The 18,480-nt window shown below is 34.0% G+C and overlaps 1 protein-coding gene across 2 annotated transcripts; it reads right to left on the minus strand.

Moving 5' to 3' along the window:
* Positions 1–1,031: 1,031 nt before the first annotated feature.
* Positions 1,032–13,836, minus strand: LOC105050127 (nonsense-mediated mRNA decay factor SMG7). Of its 2 annotated transcripts, none has more exons than XM_010930020.4 (8): positions 13,703–13,836; positions 13,067–13,165; positions 7,743–8,336; positions 7,473–7,595; positions 4,759–4,988; positions 2,689–4,676; positions 2,407–2,557; positions 1,032–1,194 (listed from the first exon to the last, which is right to left on the minus strand). In XM_010930020.4, exons 2-6 carry the CDS (start codon positions 13,136–13,138, stop codon positions 2,714–2,716), a joined length of 2,982 nt encoding a protein of 993 aa, XP_010928322.1. In that variant the 5' UTR covers positions 13,139–13,165; positions 13,703–13,836; the 3' UTR covers positions 1,032–1,194; positions 2,407–2,557; positions 2,689–2,713. The 2 variants fall into 2 exon arrangements, with proteins under 2 accessions (XP_010928322.1, XP_010928323.1); XM_010930021.4 differs by having other exon boundaries at positions 13,067–13,181; positions 13,703–13,826.
* Between the last annotated feature and the right edge of the window lie 4,644 nt (positions 13,837–18,480).

Here is an 18,480-nt window from a genome sequence, read left to right on the forward strand (position 1 = left end):
CCCCAAATATTGAGAACAATACCATGCCTAAGATAAAATTCCGCCACCGATCTAGACAATATAATAAGCAATAAGTCACACTAGTTTTCTTGACAAAAAAACTAACCAGCTGAAAAATAAGATCAGCATATCCCATACGAATTACGGGAGTAAAACAATAGTCATGTATAGGGTTACATGAAGGCCTTTCAATAGTTTCTGCGGCCGCCGGTCAAGCCGAAAAAAGCACAAGGTTGTTGTTGATCACAAACCCCCATCAAAACCATTCACACTTTAACATGCCATATGCTACTACCACTCATCCCAGATGGCTTACAACACAGGAGTAAATACAAGCTTAAAACATACATGGGTGCCCTTCTCAACCAAATGGCTTGCAAGTATGATTGCTCCCAGCATTGCAGGATTCAAGAGGAAGGCAGTTTCAGCTGATTGGACCCAACAAAAACAACACACAATGCATTAACTAGTAACAATGGCAAAATCCATCGACTATCAAAAAGACCTGTCAAACCTAGTAATCAACACCTGAAAAAAAACAGAACACGTGAACCACGCCCACAAAGAAACTTAATTCACTTTCAAATAACAAAGCGTAAACCGGTGAAACCTTAGATTCATTAAACAATTATTGAAAGCTGTTGGTCACAGCTATAAATACCCATATGTATGGCTTCAGCGATTATAATAACTGACAGAAAACAGCAGGGAGAAGCACTTGGAAGTCCCAACATTGCACACAAGAGTCCAAGCACCAAAGACAAACCACAGATATAATACCGGAAATAATAAGGCTAGATATCTCCTTAAGCCACAAGCATTATGCATTCTCAACCTATCAATATCATCTTTGACTTATATATAATCACCAAGCAGCCTCCTCAATCCATGAGTACTCTGGTTTGACCCCTTTTTTAGTGATCGATCACTTCCACTACTGATGAAGTAGAACGCATCCTTCCAACAGTTAAAGACTGGCCGTTAAGAGATGAATCATATGCAGAAGCAAAAAAGATGGAAGGCACCCTCCACCGAACAACTCAGGTTCATGCCAAGTAGAATCCAACCCCATTAAAGATCTCAACTATGATTAGACCTCTGTAATCAAGCAATCAAATGAGGAATTCTCAAGATTCCCACCATCAATCCTTGGTCAATCTTTTTCTCCTTGAAGTCTAGCAGCCTCGGCACACCCTGTGAAATAAAAAAAGACTACTTAATTTGTTTTATTGCTGGGCAACATAAATCACATCTAATCAGACAAAAACTATTAAGACTAAATATCTGTGAGGAGAAGAGGGTTGTCAGGGTGAATACCCAAGAGAAGGATAATTTTTTTTTGAATATAGAAAATTCACTACCATTTAAATTTTAAGTTATTAATTCTAACTAGGCTGATTGAGTCCTTACCAAAACTCAACCACCTGGTTATTGGGTTGCACTACACTCTGACCTCATCAAATGAGTCAGGTCAAATTTTGAATAGTTTCTGAAGCCGCACACACTCATACTGCCAACCCTAAATTAAAGGAGAACACTAATAGGATGCTGATTGAATCACACTGATGAAGAACAAAATCAGGAATACCAAGATCTATCTCGACCTAAAAGAACTAGAAAAAGTCACAACCTTAACCGAAGCTACCATTTTTTGCTGAAAAAATTAAAGTTATTGTTCCAGTTCAGCAATTAATCATAGACCCAGATCTTCTCAACTCAGTAAAATACTAGACCACAAAATCAAACCCAAACCCAATAATCCCATACTCCCAGTTTAGTTTAAAATTTTAGAGATGAGAAATTGGTTTAATATAAGTTGACTAATGATGAGCAATGAAGTTCAGAAGTCATGTTGATAGAGAATAAAGAGGAAAAGGCATTCAAAATATTTTAACACATGCTTGTCGCTCTTGTGATGGAGGACCAGATATTAGGAGGATGGATACAAAAATGAAGACGACAAAAACTGCACTGGAAAAATCAAATAGAATTTTGAGACCACCATTTTAGGTCAGCAAATATACATAAAGTCGGACCAAATAAATTACAGTAAGGCATAATTACCTTTTAGTATAGAGATTAGTTACTGTCAGTGGAAAGAAAAATTAATAGGAATTTGGATAAAAGCTAAAAAAGAGAGGTATACGTCACTATATCTATATTTTTTGAATATTCTTAAAGGTCACTACAATTAGTGAACTCAGAATTCTCAGTGGGTAGAACCTGAACCAATCAATCAGGAAGCCTACAACTAGCTCAGTATCTAGACATTCTACTTTGGCATAAGTGCTGCTAAAATTCTATTTCTGAAGTGATGCCCACAAACCATCTTGCGTCAAGCCTTTTTTTTATTTGATACATTAAAAAAAGCGGCACTAATGGAAAAGCTTAAGCAACAACACTTACCAAATTTGAGGGTAAGCACCTGCAATGCTCACAAGACAATCCATGCTCCAACAGAAAATTTTAACAACATTGAAAGGGCTGCAAAGGTGGGGGCCGAACTCGATAGGCATCAGGCTGTGGGCTACTCATCGTAGCAGATTCTGAGGAACCACTAATGCAAATTAGAACTCAAATTAGTTTAATTTCTCAGATTTCTTACAGCAATATGGAAACAATGCATTATAAGATTAAAAATGCAGAGAAAAAAATTTAAAGAAAAAGAATCAAATTAGGCATCATTACCTGGAATCATCTTGACATGTTTGTCTCACACGAAATAACGGCCAGACCAAAGAGATTGTGCTTGATGCTGATGAGGCATCTGAGAGTTCTGAGGATTTGCCTGTTGACGCTGTTCTTCCGAGAATGACTTTGAATGTTCAAAGAGCTGGAAATCTTGCCATTTCTTTTCATTGAGCACAGGAGTCTGCATACTAGAAATCTGTTTCCCAGGAAATGGGAAGCTGGTGGCAATGGCAAAGGCATCACTATTGGCAGAACTAACATTTGGGAATGTAGACATCATATGATTAACAGAATTCTCCACCTCCATGCTTTTGATGGATGATGATTGATGACCATCCAGCCAGCTATAGTCATCAATCTGCAGGTGTTGATCCTTTATAACTGAATTAGAAATGACATCTTCCTGTTGCTTAGAAGGTAAATGGCTAAATCCTGGAGGGGGTCCATAGTGCCTAGCAGGCCGACTCACAGGATTTTTCTTTGTTGGCAATGCTGCTGAAGGATTCATAGCAAGGCCATCAGAGGTTGCTCCTGAAGGTACTATGGAGTCGAGTTTAGATGGTATGGCGACTTCTGCAGGTTTCATCTGACTAGCTAGCATATTGAGAGTATTTAGATTAGGAGGTGCAGAAAAAAGAGGTGAAAATGCAGTAGGCTGCAAACTGTTCGGGCCTTCTTGCAATTTCTGCTTAGCTAAAAACCCACCTTCGGTAATGTTGAAGTTCTTCAGTCTATCAGATAAAAATGCTTCTCGCCCCATAAGCCATTTTGAGGTGTCCAGATTGATAGATTGCAAAGGTAGCTGGGAGACATTAGATGCAACTGGGTGCATATGAGAACTGGCATCGAGAAGAGTAGACACTTGAACATCAAGAGGGGCAGAAAACTTTGAGACATACATACTCCAATCATTAACAGAAGAAATTTGTACAGGCTGCTGTATAGGTTCATGAGCTGTTGACCTTGAGGAGGTTGCATCGGGATACTTATCAGCAACCATTGGCTTGAAGACAATTTCTTCTTCTTCTTCTTCTTCTCCACCTCCTCCTCCTTCCCCATACGGCAGTGCCTTTGGCTGTCTCACTCCAAGGTTAACTGTGCTCAATTGTTCAACTCCAAGATCAATCGTACACTTGACTTGACTTCCTTGTTTGGTAATATTTGATTCAGGTGCTTTAGAGTAATCAACATGAACAACATTTTCGGATGCTGGAGGCTCTGTACTTAATACAAATTTCTTCTGGTATGTATCAAAATATATTCTCTGATGATTGACCTGAACCACATTCATAAGAGCCCTTCCTGCTGCAAGAATCCTTTGGACACGAGCTCTTTTTTCCTTGGTGCTGCCGTCACTTCCAAGTGCATGCTTCCTTGAAAAATCCAAAATGAGCTGTGCTGGCACTAGGGGTAAAAACCCCCTCAACTCAAAATCTTCCCATAATGCAAGCCTGTTACCAGTTTCTCCTTCATCATACCTGCTCATATCAGAAAAGCAGGTCTCATCTTCATCACCATCAATTGACACAAGTCCAGTCAAAATAAGTTTATTCATGAAAGATACACATTGATTCCAGAAGAATGATCTTGCACTAGCTTGTTTTTCCTCCACATCAAAACCTGCTGCAATATCTGGATGGCTTGCCAACCACTCGATGAAAACCAAAATGGCTGGCAACAGATAGCTCGATGGAGCATCATGTAGCTGTGTGCATCTCTTCACTATATACCCAGCAAACTCAAAGGCAGCTGTAAAAGCGTTTTGAAGCAGCACAGTACGCTGCAAGATTTCTGCATATGATTGGCCTTCCGAGTCCCTATTCACATTATGAACTGTGAATATAAGAATAGCAATAAGCCTCACAATGACCAAAGCATTTGCAGCAGCATCCGGACCAAAACTAAGCTCTTCTTCAGGGCCAGAAGAAAGGAGATCATGCAGATTACAAATCATTGAAGAGAATATTTCTCCAAAAGTTTCCAAGCTGGTAAATTACACATACAAGAAAAATTACTATTAAAGAAAAATCAAAAAAAGAGAGCTGGAAGGGGATTAAACTAAAATACCTTGTCCGCGTGAAAAGGATCCCATTAAGCCGAACAAATCGTGTTGAAAAGGCTCTAAATATTTCAGATGTACTGAACTCTCGTTCTTCGGTAGGAACAGATTCTGTTTTCGTGTCTTTTGCCAGAAGACTTGTATCAGCTCTTCCTCTACCTCTGCCAGCTGATTGTAGAGGCAAGGCCCTAGATGAAGGAATCTTGGCACCAGGCAATTGAGAGTAACTTTGACGATTCTGTAAAACATTTTAAGTAAAACAAAGTTTCAACAGAACATTGTCCGATGAACAGAGGTGTTGCATTTACAGCATGTAGAAGCAGATTATCAGTTTTCTATTAGCTACTAAAAAATACAAGTTGATGGTCACATGCAAAAACATGGAGAGCAACCACAGGCATGCAAGTATGTAGAAAATTGGACGATGCAATTCTCCTTTTCTTTTTCTCAATAGCGACGCTGGCAACTTTTTGGCTGTTACTGAGCATCAGGATTGGTGCCCTACAAGGTGACACTCTTGTAATGATTCGTGGAAGATGTGCTAAACCAAACATTTCTAATGATAATAATCCTCATGCACATCAAAGGCCAAGTTGTTGACTCAACTACAAAAGACTAAACATGAAAATTAAGTCCAACACATAAATCAATCCTAGCAAATTCTGTAAAAGAACTGCCTGTCAATATCATCCAAGAAGCTGCCGAGATATAAGCAAGGCATTTATATACTACACCACTAGCAAAAAGAAAACATTATTCATTGAAAACATTTATATCCTCACAAGATCACATTCCTCATCTCCTCTGGTTCGAGTCCTCGGTGGTGCATCCCGAAGTATTTGGACCTTGGGTAACTAAACTTGGGTAGGTCTTCCCTCCCTTTCTCTCAAATATTATAATTAATACCGTGGCAATATAATGAAAAAACTTTAGGGCAACATCAGCATTTCTAGAATACTTTCCATAAAAAATTTTGCAGGGAAGTACCTCCCAATCCTGCAGACAGATAGGAAAAAAAAAAAACTAGAGAAGTGCCTGTCAGAGAAGCACTTCCTTGCTCAATATTTGATATAGAATGAAACATCACCTTTTTTGTAATGAATGGTTTAAGTTTCCAGGAGTTGAATCAAATTATTCTAGATTTAGATTCAGCTTGGTGGAGATCAAGATGTAGTTTAGAAATTCCAAATCAATCCAAAAAAACCAATCTTAGGCAGGTTTGTCTCATGATAAGCTGGATGACATTTAAATACATGATACAGTAACCATTTATATTAGCTACTAAAAAATACAAGTTGATGGTCATATGCAAAAACATGGAGTGCAACCACAGGCATGCAAGTATGTAGATAATTGGATGATGCAATTCTCCTTTTCTTTTTCTCAATAGCGACACTGGCAACTTTTTGGCTGTTACTGAGCATCAGGATTGGTGCCCTACAATGTGACACTCTTGTAATGATTCGTGGGAGATGCGCTAAACCAGACATTTCTAATGATAATAATCCTCATGCACATCAAAGGCCAAGTTGTTGACTCAACTACAAAAGACTAAACATGAAAATTAAGTCCAACTCATAAATCAATCCTAGCAAATTCTGTAAAAGAGCTGCCTGTCAATATCATCCAAGGAGCTGCAGAGATAAAAGTATGGCATTTATATACTACACCACTAGCAAAAAGAAAACATTTATATCCTCACAAGATCACATTCCTCACCTCCTCTGGTTCAGGTCCTCGGTGGTGCATCCCGAAGTATTTGGACCTTGGGTAACTAAACTTGGGTAGGTCTTCCCTCCCTTTCTCTCAAATATTATAATTAATACCATGGCAATATAATGAAAACTTTAGGGCAACATCAGCATTTCTAGAATACTTTCCATAAAAAAATTTGGAGGGAAGTACCTCTCAATCCTGCAGACAGATAGGAAAAAAAGCCTAGAGCAGTGCCCGTCAGAGAAGCACTTCCTTGCTCAATATTTGATACAGAATGAAACATCACCCTTTTTGTAATGAATGGTTTCAGTTTCCAGGAGTTGAATCAAATTATTCTAGATTTAGATTCAGCTTGGTGGAGATCAAGATGTAGTTTAGAAATTCCAAATCAATCCAAAAAAACCAATCTTAGGCAGTTTTGTTTCATGATAAGCTGGATACGTTTAAGTTTACCTCATCCATTTGCACCCATATATCTTCTCTTAACTGAGAGCCAAGCACATTATTCTTGAGAAACAACATTGGTGCCCCAAATAAGCATAAGGCCAAAAGCTAGTTTCCCAAGATTCTCCTAGTAACAGTTTTTTATCTTTCACTTATATAAGAAGAAAGCCTTTGTTTCACAAAATTTCTACTTTGAAAAGCCATGAAACTGCTCGAAAGGACTATCATACATCCTAACATGTATATAGACCTCAATCATCATTAAAATAGGCAAATGGAATATCCTGCTAAAACAAGTTTCCAGTATTATGTCAGTGAGATGACATGTCAAAAATTATGCCTCAAGGTCAGCACATGCACAATTTGTCCATTAAATGATCTATAACTGCAGTATTGAAACTATATTTGACAGTCACAAAACAATAGAGGATTTGAAATTGTGATAGTTGAAGAATGCAAAGCAGAGTGATTCACAGAAGCATACGTAATCAGAAAGACATTGCAGATAGCACAGTTATATAGAGCATTTCTTTAACTTGGTTGCGCAGAAATAATACACTACCTTCTCAAATGCAATAACTAAGTTGTCCCTTGCTGTTGGAAAAGCATTATCCACTGCCAAACTCCGAAAGTACCGGTAGACTGCTACCAAATCATCACCTGAGTATGATGCCAATATTGCAAGCTGGCAAATATGATATTCATCCGCATATTAGGAAAGTTAGAACAACTAGAATCACATAAATACATAACACAGTAACCATTTATATTAATCCAACACAAAATAATACTGCAGTCAAATCTAAAATCAACAAAGTGATTAGAATCGAACCTGATGATGTGGATTGCCACTTGAAGGACAAAGAGAAGCTGCCTGCATATAATAACTAAAAGCAGCTGCATAATCACGACTAACAGAGTCTCCCTCCCCATACAGTCCTTTGTAACGAGCAAGATCTCCCAAATAAATCAGACAGCGGTGACAAGACATCAGTCCTTTTTTCATCTCAGCTGATTTCTTTTCATCTTTCATTGGAATATAACGATTCTCAGGGCCCTCCGAGAAGTAACCGAAAGGCAGGCCATATTTTGAACTGATTTTCAGTATCAGGTCATGATAAAACCCAGTTGCTTCTGAAAGGAAGGTTTTAAAAACAGAACGGATTCTCTTAATTCGATCGGGCCGAGCAAGACTCTTTCCAGCATTAGATCCAGCAGATGCTGCAGCATTGATGTGTGTCCTGAACTCCTCAATTCTCCTGTAGTGCAATTGCCAAAGAGCATACTCTACCTCATGCTTTTCAGAAAAATCATGATCTTCCAGTATTATGGCCTCATAGTTCTCACGCATTTGGAGCCATATATTGGGGTCTGAAGGAACCTTTGACTGTGCTGATTTCCGTAGTCCATTCTCCAATTCAATATTCTACATAAGAAACTTAGATTATCATACACCACACATTAAGTTCAAAAAAAGAGGACCAAATATGCTCCTTAGCCATGCATAAGCCTAGTGCAAATAAAATTTGTGGCATTGTGTAACCATATTATTCATAGAAGAGCATCAAAAATATTACAAGCATCATAGCAAATAAGAGGAATATAAAAACCATCCAGCAAAAACTTTCAATGAATGAGAAAAATGTTGAATCTACCAAAAAAAAAGAGAAGCCATTAACTAATAAAATTATCAAATAAGTAACAAAATATGCACAAAGATAACTTAATTTAAGCACAGATATATAATATGCACCACATACACGTAAGCGACCATACAAATGATGCCAAATTAGTAAGATACTTGGAGTTGCATTTATGCAATATCAACAAAATGGTTCAACGAAAGTGATGCACTAGGATGCCAACCATACTAGATTACTATAATAAGTACAACAAGATAGTTATTTGGCACGGCACTGGTGGAACATGGGTAGGGTGCATCGTAACCATAACCATGACCATCTAGCCTTTCCAACTATATGGGGTTGGCTTAATGGATCCTCCTTCACCAAGTATTTCTATTTAAGATCACCTCTGATGTTATTATAGGTTTCTCCCTTCCTTATAATATCCATCCATGTCACCTTAGATCTTCCCATTCTTTTCTTACCACCTTCAGCACAAACCAAAGTACCGCTCCTTACTGGCATCTCCTTCAGTCTCTATTGTACATATCCATACCATCTCAATCAATTTTCCATCACTTTTTGTCCTTAGTTTGTGCAAATCCTACAACTTCTCTAATATATTCATTTCTTATTTTATCCTTTCTGGTTTTACAACACATCCATCATAGCATTCTTATTTCTGCTATGCCCAACTTGTTTTAATGTATTTCTTTATTACCCAGCAATCTAAGTCATATGACATGACATGACTTACTGTTGCTTTATAAAATTTTCCTTTTAAGTTTCCAAGATATGTGCCCATCACCTAATATTCCGGATATACCTCTCTAGTTCATCCAACTAGCTCTAATTTATTGTATATATCTTCATCCATCCCCCATTATTTTGTATAATAAATCTTAAGTAATGAAAATGAAGTGATATCTTTTGGTCATCAATATTAACTGATATCAGATCTTCATTTCCATTCTCACCAAATTTACGGTACTCTACTAATCTTTAAGCTCTTGTCGTATAATATTTTCCTTCATAGGTCCAATTCAATATTTGATCTTATTCCCTTTTTCATCAATTAATACTTTACTGTCTGCAAATAACATACACCATGATACATCTTTCTGAACATTAGTAGTAAGTTCATCCATAATTAGTGCAAAAGGATATGAGCTTACTAATCTTTGATGCAAGCACATAGTAACTGAAAATACACTTGTTGTGCTGCAGCAACTTCTAACACTTGTCAATATCCCATCACACATGTTCTCAACTATTTCATTATACCATTTATGTAGACCCTTATTTCTTGAAGCCCACCAAATTACTTTTCTTAACATCCTATCATAAGCATTTTCTAAGTCAATTAAGACTATGAGTAGAACTTTTTCTTTTTTCTATGATTTTCCATTAATTATCTAAGTAAAATGATAAGCCTCCATTGTTGATCTTTCATACATAAATCCAAATTTGTCATCTGAAGTAATTATCATTGTTTAATCTTTGTTCAATTACCCTTTCCTATAATTTCATAGAGTGACTCATAAACTTAGTTCACCAATAATTAAAACAATTTTGTACATCACCTTCATTCTTATAGACAGGCACTATAATACTTGTCCCAACATCTAGCATATTCTCGATTTTAATATTTCATGAAATAAGCAAGCCAATTTAACCCACTATCTCTCATGATTTCTCTAAATGTCAATAGGACATTTTATCAGGCCATAACCTTACCATTTTGAATTCTTTTCAAAGATATCTCTAGTTTATTTTTATGAATAGGATGAGTGGAACCTTGACTCCTCTATAATTTTACTTCTTTAAAGAAGATTTCTTTGGTAGAATCCTCATTTAACAATTTCTCAAAATAGCATAGCCATCTTTCTTTAATTATCCCATCCTTCAAATACTATTATCCTCATTTTTAAGACATCTAATTTTATCAAGTTTTTAGATTTCCTCTCTCTAGCCTCAGCTATTTTTAAATCTCTACCATACAAATTATCATATGCTACATATTTACCCCAACTAGTATTTTTGCTTTTTTGTAGCCTCCTTATATCTTTGTTCAAAGCACATCCATTTTGTTCTAATTGCCTCTTGTACCTCATTAATCCACCACCAAGCCTTTTTATTTGTACAGCCTTTCCCTTTTGACTCTCCTAAAACATCTTTAGCTATCCTCTTAGTACAATTGACCATTCGGTCCCACATCTTAGTTGATTCTATTCTTGGATTCTGATTTCCCTTCTTCATTAATTTATCCCAAAAAGATATAACATTTTCTATTTTTAAATTCTATCAACTTATCTTTGGACATTTATTAATCTCTTTCCTTTTCTCTTCTTCATAGTGTACAAATCTAAGACTAGTAGCCATATGGTCTATGAATATATAGTTATTCTCCATCAAGCATGTTATGTTAATGAACTGCATACTTATATGCTTGATCTAATTCAAAAAGGAATTAGGAATGAAAAGCATACGATCAATGAAAATATCATGAGAAACACAGGAATAATAATAAGGAAAGAAAATAATAATTGAGAATATCAAATTAAAGATCTCATTAGTGGAATAAAGGCTAAAAAGACAATGATTAGTTGATTGATCTATATCCACCTAAACCAACAGAAAAGAGGTCGAAATGTAATTCACTGTTGAACTCATCCACCTGACTGAAGCAAAAAAATTAAAATATGTCATACTAATACACATCCAGTAGCTGATAGGAAAATAGCACTCATTATACACAGCATCAGCAAGAGACCTTTTGCAGCACACAATACAACAGCATTGTAAGCTGGCCTGTCACTCCGTCACAACTGTAATACACATACTTGGATGAAAAGTTCCCTATTTGATTAATGATATCAACCAACATATCATTTTATTTGATTACCTTAACCTTCTTTCTAAATTAACGAATTAGGTGGTGCCTTTGCTTCATATATTAGCAAAGAGTGGAATTAACTAAACAATAGTGTCAGAATGGAATTAGGTGAGATCAGCCAAATATCATTTTATGCCACTTGACACAATTTACCAAACAATAGTGTCAAAGAGTGGAATTTAGGCTATCTTTGTCTCAAAACCTTGATACAATCAGAAGAGCCTTCAGCACTCCACTCATGGTTAAGAAGTTCGGCATCGAAACAAGAGGTTAATATGTCCTAAATATAGAGATAATGTTTATAGGTAAGGGGCACAGATGGAGAACCAAAATGGAGAAACCGATAATCTATTGTATTCCTCTAGCTCTCTTCTTCAACCATTTTCAAATGAGTTTCCCAACACATTAACCTGTTTGAAGAAATTAAATCGAACCTATGCAAAAAGGAGCTCTTTAAGAAAATGTCTTGCTGCATGAAAATTTTGATCTACAGCGAATCCCATCCCCTCTATTGCATATAGAAGGCAATCCCTAATGTAGTAAGCAACAATGACTTAACAAATATTGGTCAAATAATGAAGGAAATATTACGAATAGCACATTAACCAAGCAGTAGCAAAGTGCTTGAACAATGTTGTCAAAAATCAAGAAAGTGGTTGGCCAATATTATTTATCCTGACATTGATTATACTCAAGGAAAGTGGAACCGTCCCAAACCGTCTAGTTCAGGGCATTTCGAGCCATGCTAGAGGCAGATCGGGATGGTTTTAGCATTTGAAATAAAAAATCGGCTAAGGAGAGAGAGAAGGGGGGGAAGAGAGAGGGAAAGGGAGGGAGAGTTGCCAGAGGCCGTGGAGGATCGGAGGAGGTTCCAGCCATTTGGGCGATTGAAAGAGGGGTCCATTGGGCTCGACTTCACTTAAAAATAAGGGCCTGATGGATGCCTATTTCAATCGTCTGAGGGGCGAAGACCCTCCCCCAACCCTCCGTGCCCTCTAGTGGCCTCCACAGTCCTCCCTCTCCCTCTTCCTCTCTCCCGTTCTCCCTCTTCCCTGCCCTCTTGGCTGTGTTAGTACGAACCCAACAAGGAGGTGTACCAAACCATGCAGCCAACTAACCGGTCGGACTCCTAGTAACGGCACAATGAACCTTGATTCTACTAGCGGAGGGGCTAAACATGTATAGTGAATCTTTAAATAAGAATGGATACAACAACATAATGAAAGATGCAAACGAAAGCAATAAGTACAGCTTTTCACAATGATGCTCAAGTATGCCTGATATATATTATCCATTGAAAATAGATGGTCATAGACTATTGCTAATAAATGAACTATCTATCTTTACTATTCATCCAGTGAGCGCATTATCAACACACTAAGAATTATTTTTAGAAAGCTGCCAGCTGATATTGTTAAACTTTCAAATATTCCAAAATATGACCGACTTGATACTGGGAAGTGGTCAAATGCATGCAACATCATGAACAAAAATCTTATCACAAATAAAATAAGAAGGCAGGATCAAGATCAACAATTGGACATTACAAACGCTAAAGTAACCTTAGAAGTTATACAAATATCTAAACATATAAAGAATAAACTAAAGACGAGTGAATCAGGAACAGCAGCATACCTTCTTATAAAGGCGTTTTGCAAGCTCCCTTGACGAGGGAGACAATGAGTTATCCATTGGAACAGTCATCATCCATCAAACACGCATCGTGAAAATTTCCTTCAACAAATATAGTCTGCTTTAAAATGCATCCGGATTCCGGACAACAACATGCCAAAAAATTCCCCAACATACATCATAAATAAAATCCTTCAAAATATATCAAATTATTAAAAAAAAAAACTTTAACCATAAACATCAATAAGACATCTCTTTGTCGCACCTCCCTTTCCAATTTAAAACTTTCAAGAAATCCTAACTCACGCATCATACAGTTTCAAAAAAACAATTAGAAACCAATCTCAACCCACAAACTGCCATCTTTTCTAAACCCTCACCCCAATTCCTTCCAATCTTTCGCTCAGATCCCATCTCTTGACCCTAAATTACTCCACCACCATTAAACGAAGAGAGAAAATTCATAAAAACCAAACACTGAACCCGATTCAAAACAAAAAAGATCAAATCCAGCCCCGTCACCGTTGAACTTTTCCAGATTCAACAGATCCCCACATAATCGAACCCCAAACCCCGCAGAAGACGACAAAATCAAATCAAAAGACAGATTTCTCGATCAAAAGCAACAGGAGGGCGTACCTGATCTCCAGAGCGATGAAGAAGGGAGGAATAAGCGAGAGAGAGGGCAGAAGGGAAGAAAGGAGACCTTTCCTCGAGAAGAAGGGGCCCTTCTCCCAGTCTCAAACTTGCCGTCAAACGAGAGCAGTAGGCCGAAGGACCGCCTATATATAATTTTCTTGATATAATAATTAGATTAAATTTTTATTTATTATTTCCTTAATTTACAAGGAGTAGAATAATGTAAAGAACCGCCTACACATAATTTTTCTTGGTATAAATAATTAAATTAAAATTTATTTATTATTTCCTTAATTTACGAGGAGGCAAATAATGTATACTATAAATAAAAAATAGGAATAAAATAAAGAGAACCACGGGAAGACCCAAACCGTCTTCTTTCTCTTCGGATATTAATCCGCCGTCGAGCCTTGTTGGAGCCACATCACCTTAAACTTTTAATAGCTTACCGGTCTTTATTGATGGCTCCGATCTCAGTTTTTGCCCTTTCGAAAAAATAACAGACTATCGTCCGGTGGAGCTTCTTGCAGTTTGGACGGATGTCAATCTTTATCAGACAGTAATTTCATATGAAAATATTTTTTTTTGAGAATAACTCTGTTACTATCATTTTTTTTAATTTAGAAAGACACTATACAGCTTAAAATTCATCCGTTTATCCGAAATATCTAATTCTTTTTTTGCCAAATTGTTACGGTACGAGTCCGATATATTTTTCAAAAAATGAATACAATTATAGATTGGATGACGATTTTTATTGATGAGCACTCCAACAACTAACTGTAAAGATCAGATGGTGACTGCCCGCAAATCTTGTGAGATTTTATGTATGAATTTTTTGGACTGCTCTCATACTAAATTGATGTGACCGCTCACCTATGCTTAAAAAAAAATAGACTATCCGAAAATAAATACTTAAAATAATTTTTTTTCTCTTTGTTTCTTTAAGTCGGAGATATTTTTTTTGGCTTAATTATTTTAAAATTTTGAAATTTTTTAAGAATTTTTTTTGTTTACCTTGAACTTTTATTTATTTTGATCAAATTATCAAATTTTTAAAATATTATAATTTTTTTCTGATTGTTACTTCCATCTAACGGCTGTGATAGAAATAATCACGTATGTTATCATGTGACATATATTGAAAACTGATGTTTTATGAAATAGATGATGTGGAATTTTAATGAACTTTTTCTTCCTTTTAGTTAAAATTTTTATTTCTCACTTCATCCTTTCCTCTTTACTATTACTAGCTTAGAACTCCGTGCGATGCACGATATATATTTATTTCTTTAAATAATATTTTTATAAATTAAAATTTTAATATAATATAAAAGACATCATAGATGATATCAAATATTTTAAATAAAAATATAAACTCAAAATATTTAAATAATATAATAATAAAAAATAATATAATCATTTTTATCTTTTGCTGACTGAGAAATCATTTCTTGAATCAATATTTTTAGCATCAATTGTTCTGAAATCTTTATCATCAAGCAAAGCATGATCACCTATTTGCATTCCACGTACATCTCTTTTCTTCATAGTCATATTAATAATAAAAATTTCATCCTCATCTATTTCAATCTACAAAAAGAGATTTAGTTATCAATTATTAGAATAAAATATATAAATATAATCATCCATATGTAAAAGAATAAAAATACATCACTCACAATAAATTTTTCTCGATTTCTCTTACCTTTTAATTCGTTACATGCATCATTCAAAACTATTTTAAGAACAGTGTAGCTTATTCTTCCTTATTTGAGATTGTATTCATCAACTTTAATTTGGAAGATGTAACTTTTTTCTATAATTTTTTTGATTTCTAAGGGAACAACAGAATCATCATCTTTCTGCACGAAGAGAAATATATGACTCGATATCGTCAAGTAATTTATTGGATAAATAAAATATAAAATATATACTGCATATATCTTATCCATGCATAATTTTTTAGCTAATTTGCTTATTAACTATTGAGCAATTTTATCAAAAAGGATAAATAATGCAAATCTAATATAATCCTCCACATGAAATTGTAATCGATATCTAAAGAACAGAAAAGAATAGAATCAAATTAAAATTTATTATAACTAATAAATAAAAAATTATAATGGACATGAGAAAGAGATGTGATATTAAAATATCTAATATATAAATTTTTAATTTTTTTATGATCTAAAGTACATATTTATCTTTTATCAGTAAATTCTAAATACTAAATACGAAACAAACTTTGGTATTGGATATTTAGGCTACATATTACATCGATCACATCAGAATCCAATATCAATGCATCTTACTTTTTTCTAACAAACTTGACATGCCGTATAGCACCATCTATATCTTGTTTCGATATCGTTAATTAGAGCCTCACAATTAAAGATAGTCTCCTATGAATCAAATAGTTTAATATTTAATTATAATTATATATCTTCAAATATAAATATAAAATTTAAAAAATTTATATGATATATGAATGAAATTTTAGTATTACATAATTTTAATCACCTGTCCATGACAATCTCACTCGATAAATTTTATCTCTTGAATTATCATCATTTTAATAGACAATAGATCAGTAGAAGAAGTTTGTGATTCGTTTTGAAATATAATCTCTTGAACATCATTTATACATTATAAATTTTTATTGAAAAAATTATCAAATTTAGTTAGTAATTTATCATATATAAAATAATTTAACAATAAGATAATGAATAAGTAAACAATACTTATAATTAAAGCTTTCCACTTTAGGTATATTCAAGTTGATATAAATTTTTGTTGTACTGGTAGAGGAAAGATAATGCTTACCTATAATATACATATCCCATTAAGAATAAAATTTTAATATTAAAAAAAATTAAAAATATTTTTCGAATATCTTGAAATATTTTAACTATTATTGATGTTACAATTAGAACTGGATGAGTGGAATTCTATAAAATTTTAGCTTTATCTATGTAGTCAGTAGTATTACTCCAAAAAATTATCTTTATCCTCAGTCCATTACAATAACATCAGATTGAATTAAAAAGATAAATAATATATTTCTATATAAATTATATAGTACATATTAAGCAACATCCATATTCAATCATCAATAGCTCTAATTTTTTTCTTTTAATATTAGAATTCTGAGCATGAACATTCTCCAAAGATCTAACAATAATCAATTTTTCAATAACATCTGCAAAATATAGACATAAAAAGTATCCATTAGTTTAATAAAATAATCAAAAGATTAAGTAAGATACATATGTAATTTTTATTTTTACCACTAAGATAGATATGATTATCAACTTGATTCATCATTTCATCATAATTTATGAAATAGAATTTGTGCAGAAGTAGACATTTATCATCTTTCAATATTTTTTCAATTTCGTGGTCAGCAGAAAAAAAGATCTTTTTATCATTCTATATTGGACGATACATTCCATCAGTGTGTATAACTTTGAGATTAGTAATCAAATATATATGACTTTCTTCAATAAGCATACGAAATTTTTGTACAATATTTTTCTTGATTATAGCATGCATATGGTTACCTAACAAACTAACAAATTTAAAAAATAAAGTATTAATAATCATTGTAAGAAAAATATTAATAAATATAAGAATAAAAAATATTTAAAAATAAGAAGAAAGGTATCTCTTCGTCAATAATGAGCATATCCAAACTTATAAGATCATTGTTCTTTATGTTAATTGAATCTCATATTCTGTCAATTCTAACTTTTATCTTCGAGTTGTCTCTCTCACTTGTTAAATCACTTAATAAATTATACTACATCTTGTAGTTAATCAAAAATCTGTAATAAATATATATTAATATCCATAGAATAATAAAAATAATTATAAAATCGAGATAGAAATATTAACATGTAATTACAAACCTTGTATATTAAAAGGAGCAAATAAATTTGAAAAAATCTCTTTATAAATAATATTCTTTGTTGAACAATAATCATTGGAATGCTCATTGTTATTTATCAATATCTTTAAACCATCTTTGTTAGTTACTCTAAATAGTGCAATGTATAGCTGTCTTTGAGTAAATACAGGCTTTGGTAAATATATTCCAATTTATTTTAGTGATTGCCCTTGACTTTTATTAATAGTCATGGCAAAACACATAGAAAGAGAAAATTATCTTCGCTTCAATATGAAAGACCATTTAGATTCAGTTGGAGATAAGATCACTCTCGAAATAAATACACGATCACCAATGTTGCTTCCGTTGATAAATTCAGCTTCTATAATCTTAAAAAATAATCTTGTAATTACCAATCTAGTACCATTATAAAGATCAGTATTTTGATTCAAATTTCTTAGTAATATCACTGGTATCCCTATCTTTAACTTTAACTCATGATTTGAAAATCCAAAAAAATTTAGAGAATTAAGAATCTTGATAGGAAAAAAGAGATCTTCTTCTGTACTGTTAGATGATGTCTTAAATATTGAATTAGTACTTAAGTCAACAACTTCTTCTGCAGATATTAAAGAAAGTATTCTCTCATTTAGTACATCAACAATTTCATTTATAAGTGTAAGAATAGCTCTCTCATTTAAATACTTTCTATCAAATAATTTTGAATCTAATCAGAATAAATACTCTGTATTATATCATTATGTGCATCATTCTGTAGTATGATGATAAAATCCGATGAAAATTCAATCATGTAGTCTTTATGTCCATCATCAATATCATCATTGTCAATTTTCAGTATCTAATTATTGAACTGAAAAATATCTTGAGC

This window comes from Elaeis guineensis, chromosome 8 (genome assembly GCF_000442705.2).
Source record: "Elaeis guineensis isolate ETL-2024a chromosome 8, EG11, whole genome shotgun sequence".
In the NCBI taxonomy this organism is placed as follows: Eukaryota; Viridiplantae; Streptophyta; class Magnoliopsida; order Arecales; family Arecaceae; genus Elaeis; species Elaeis guineensis.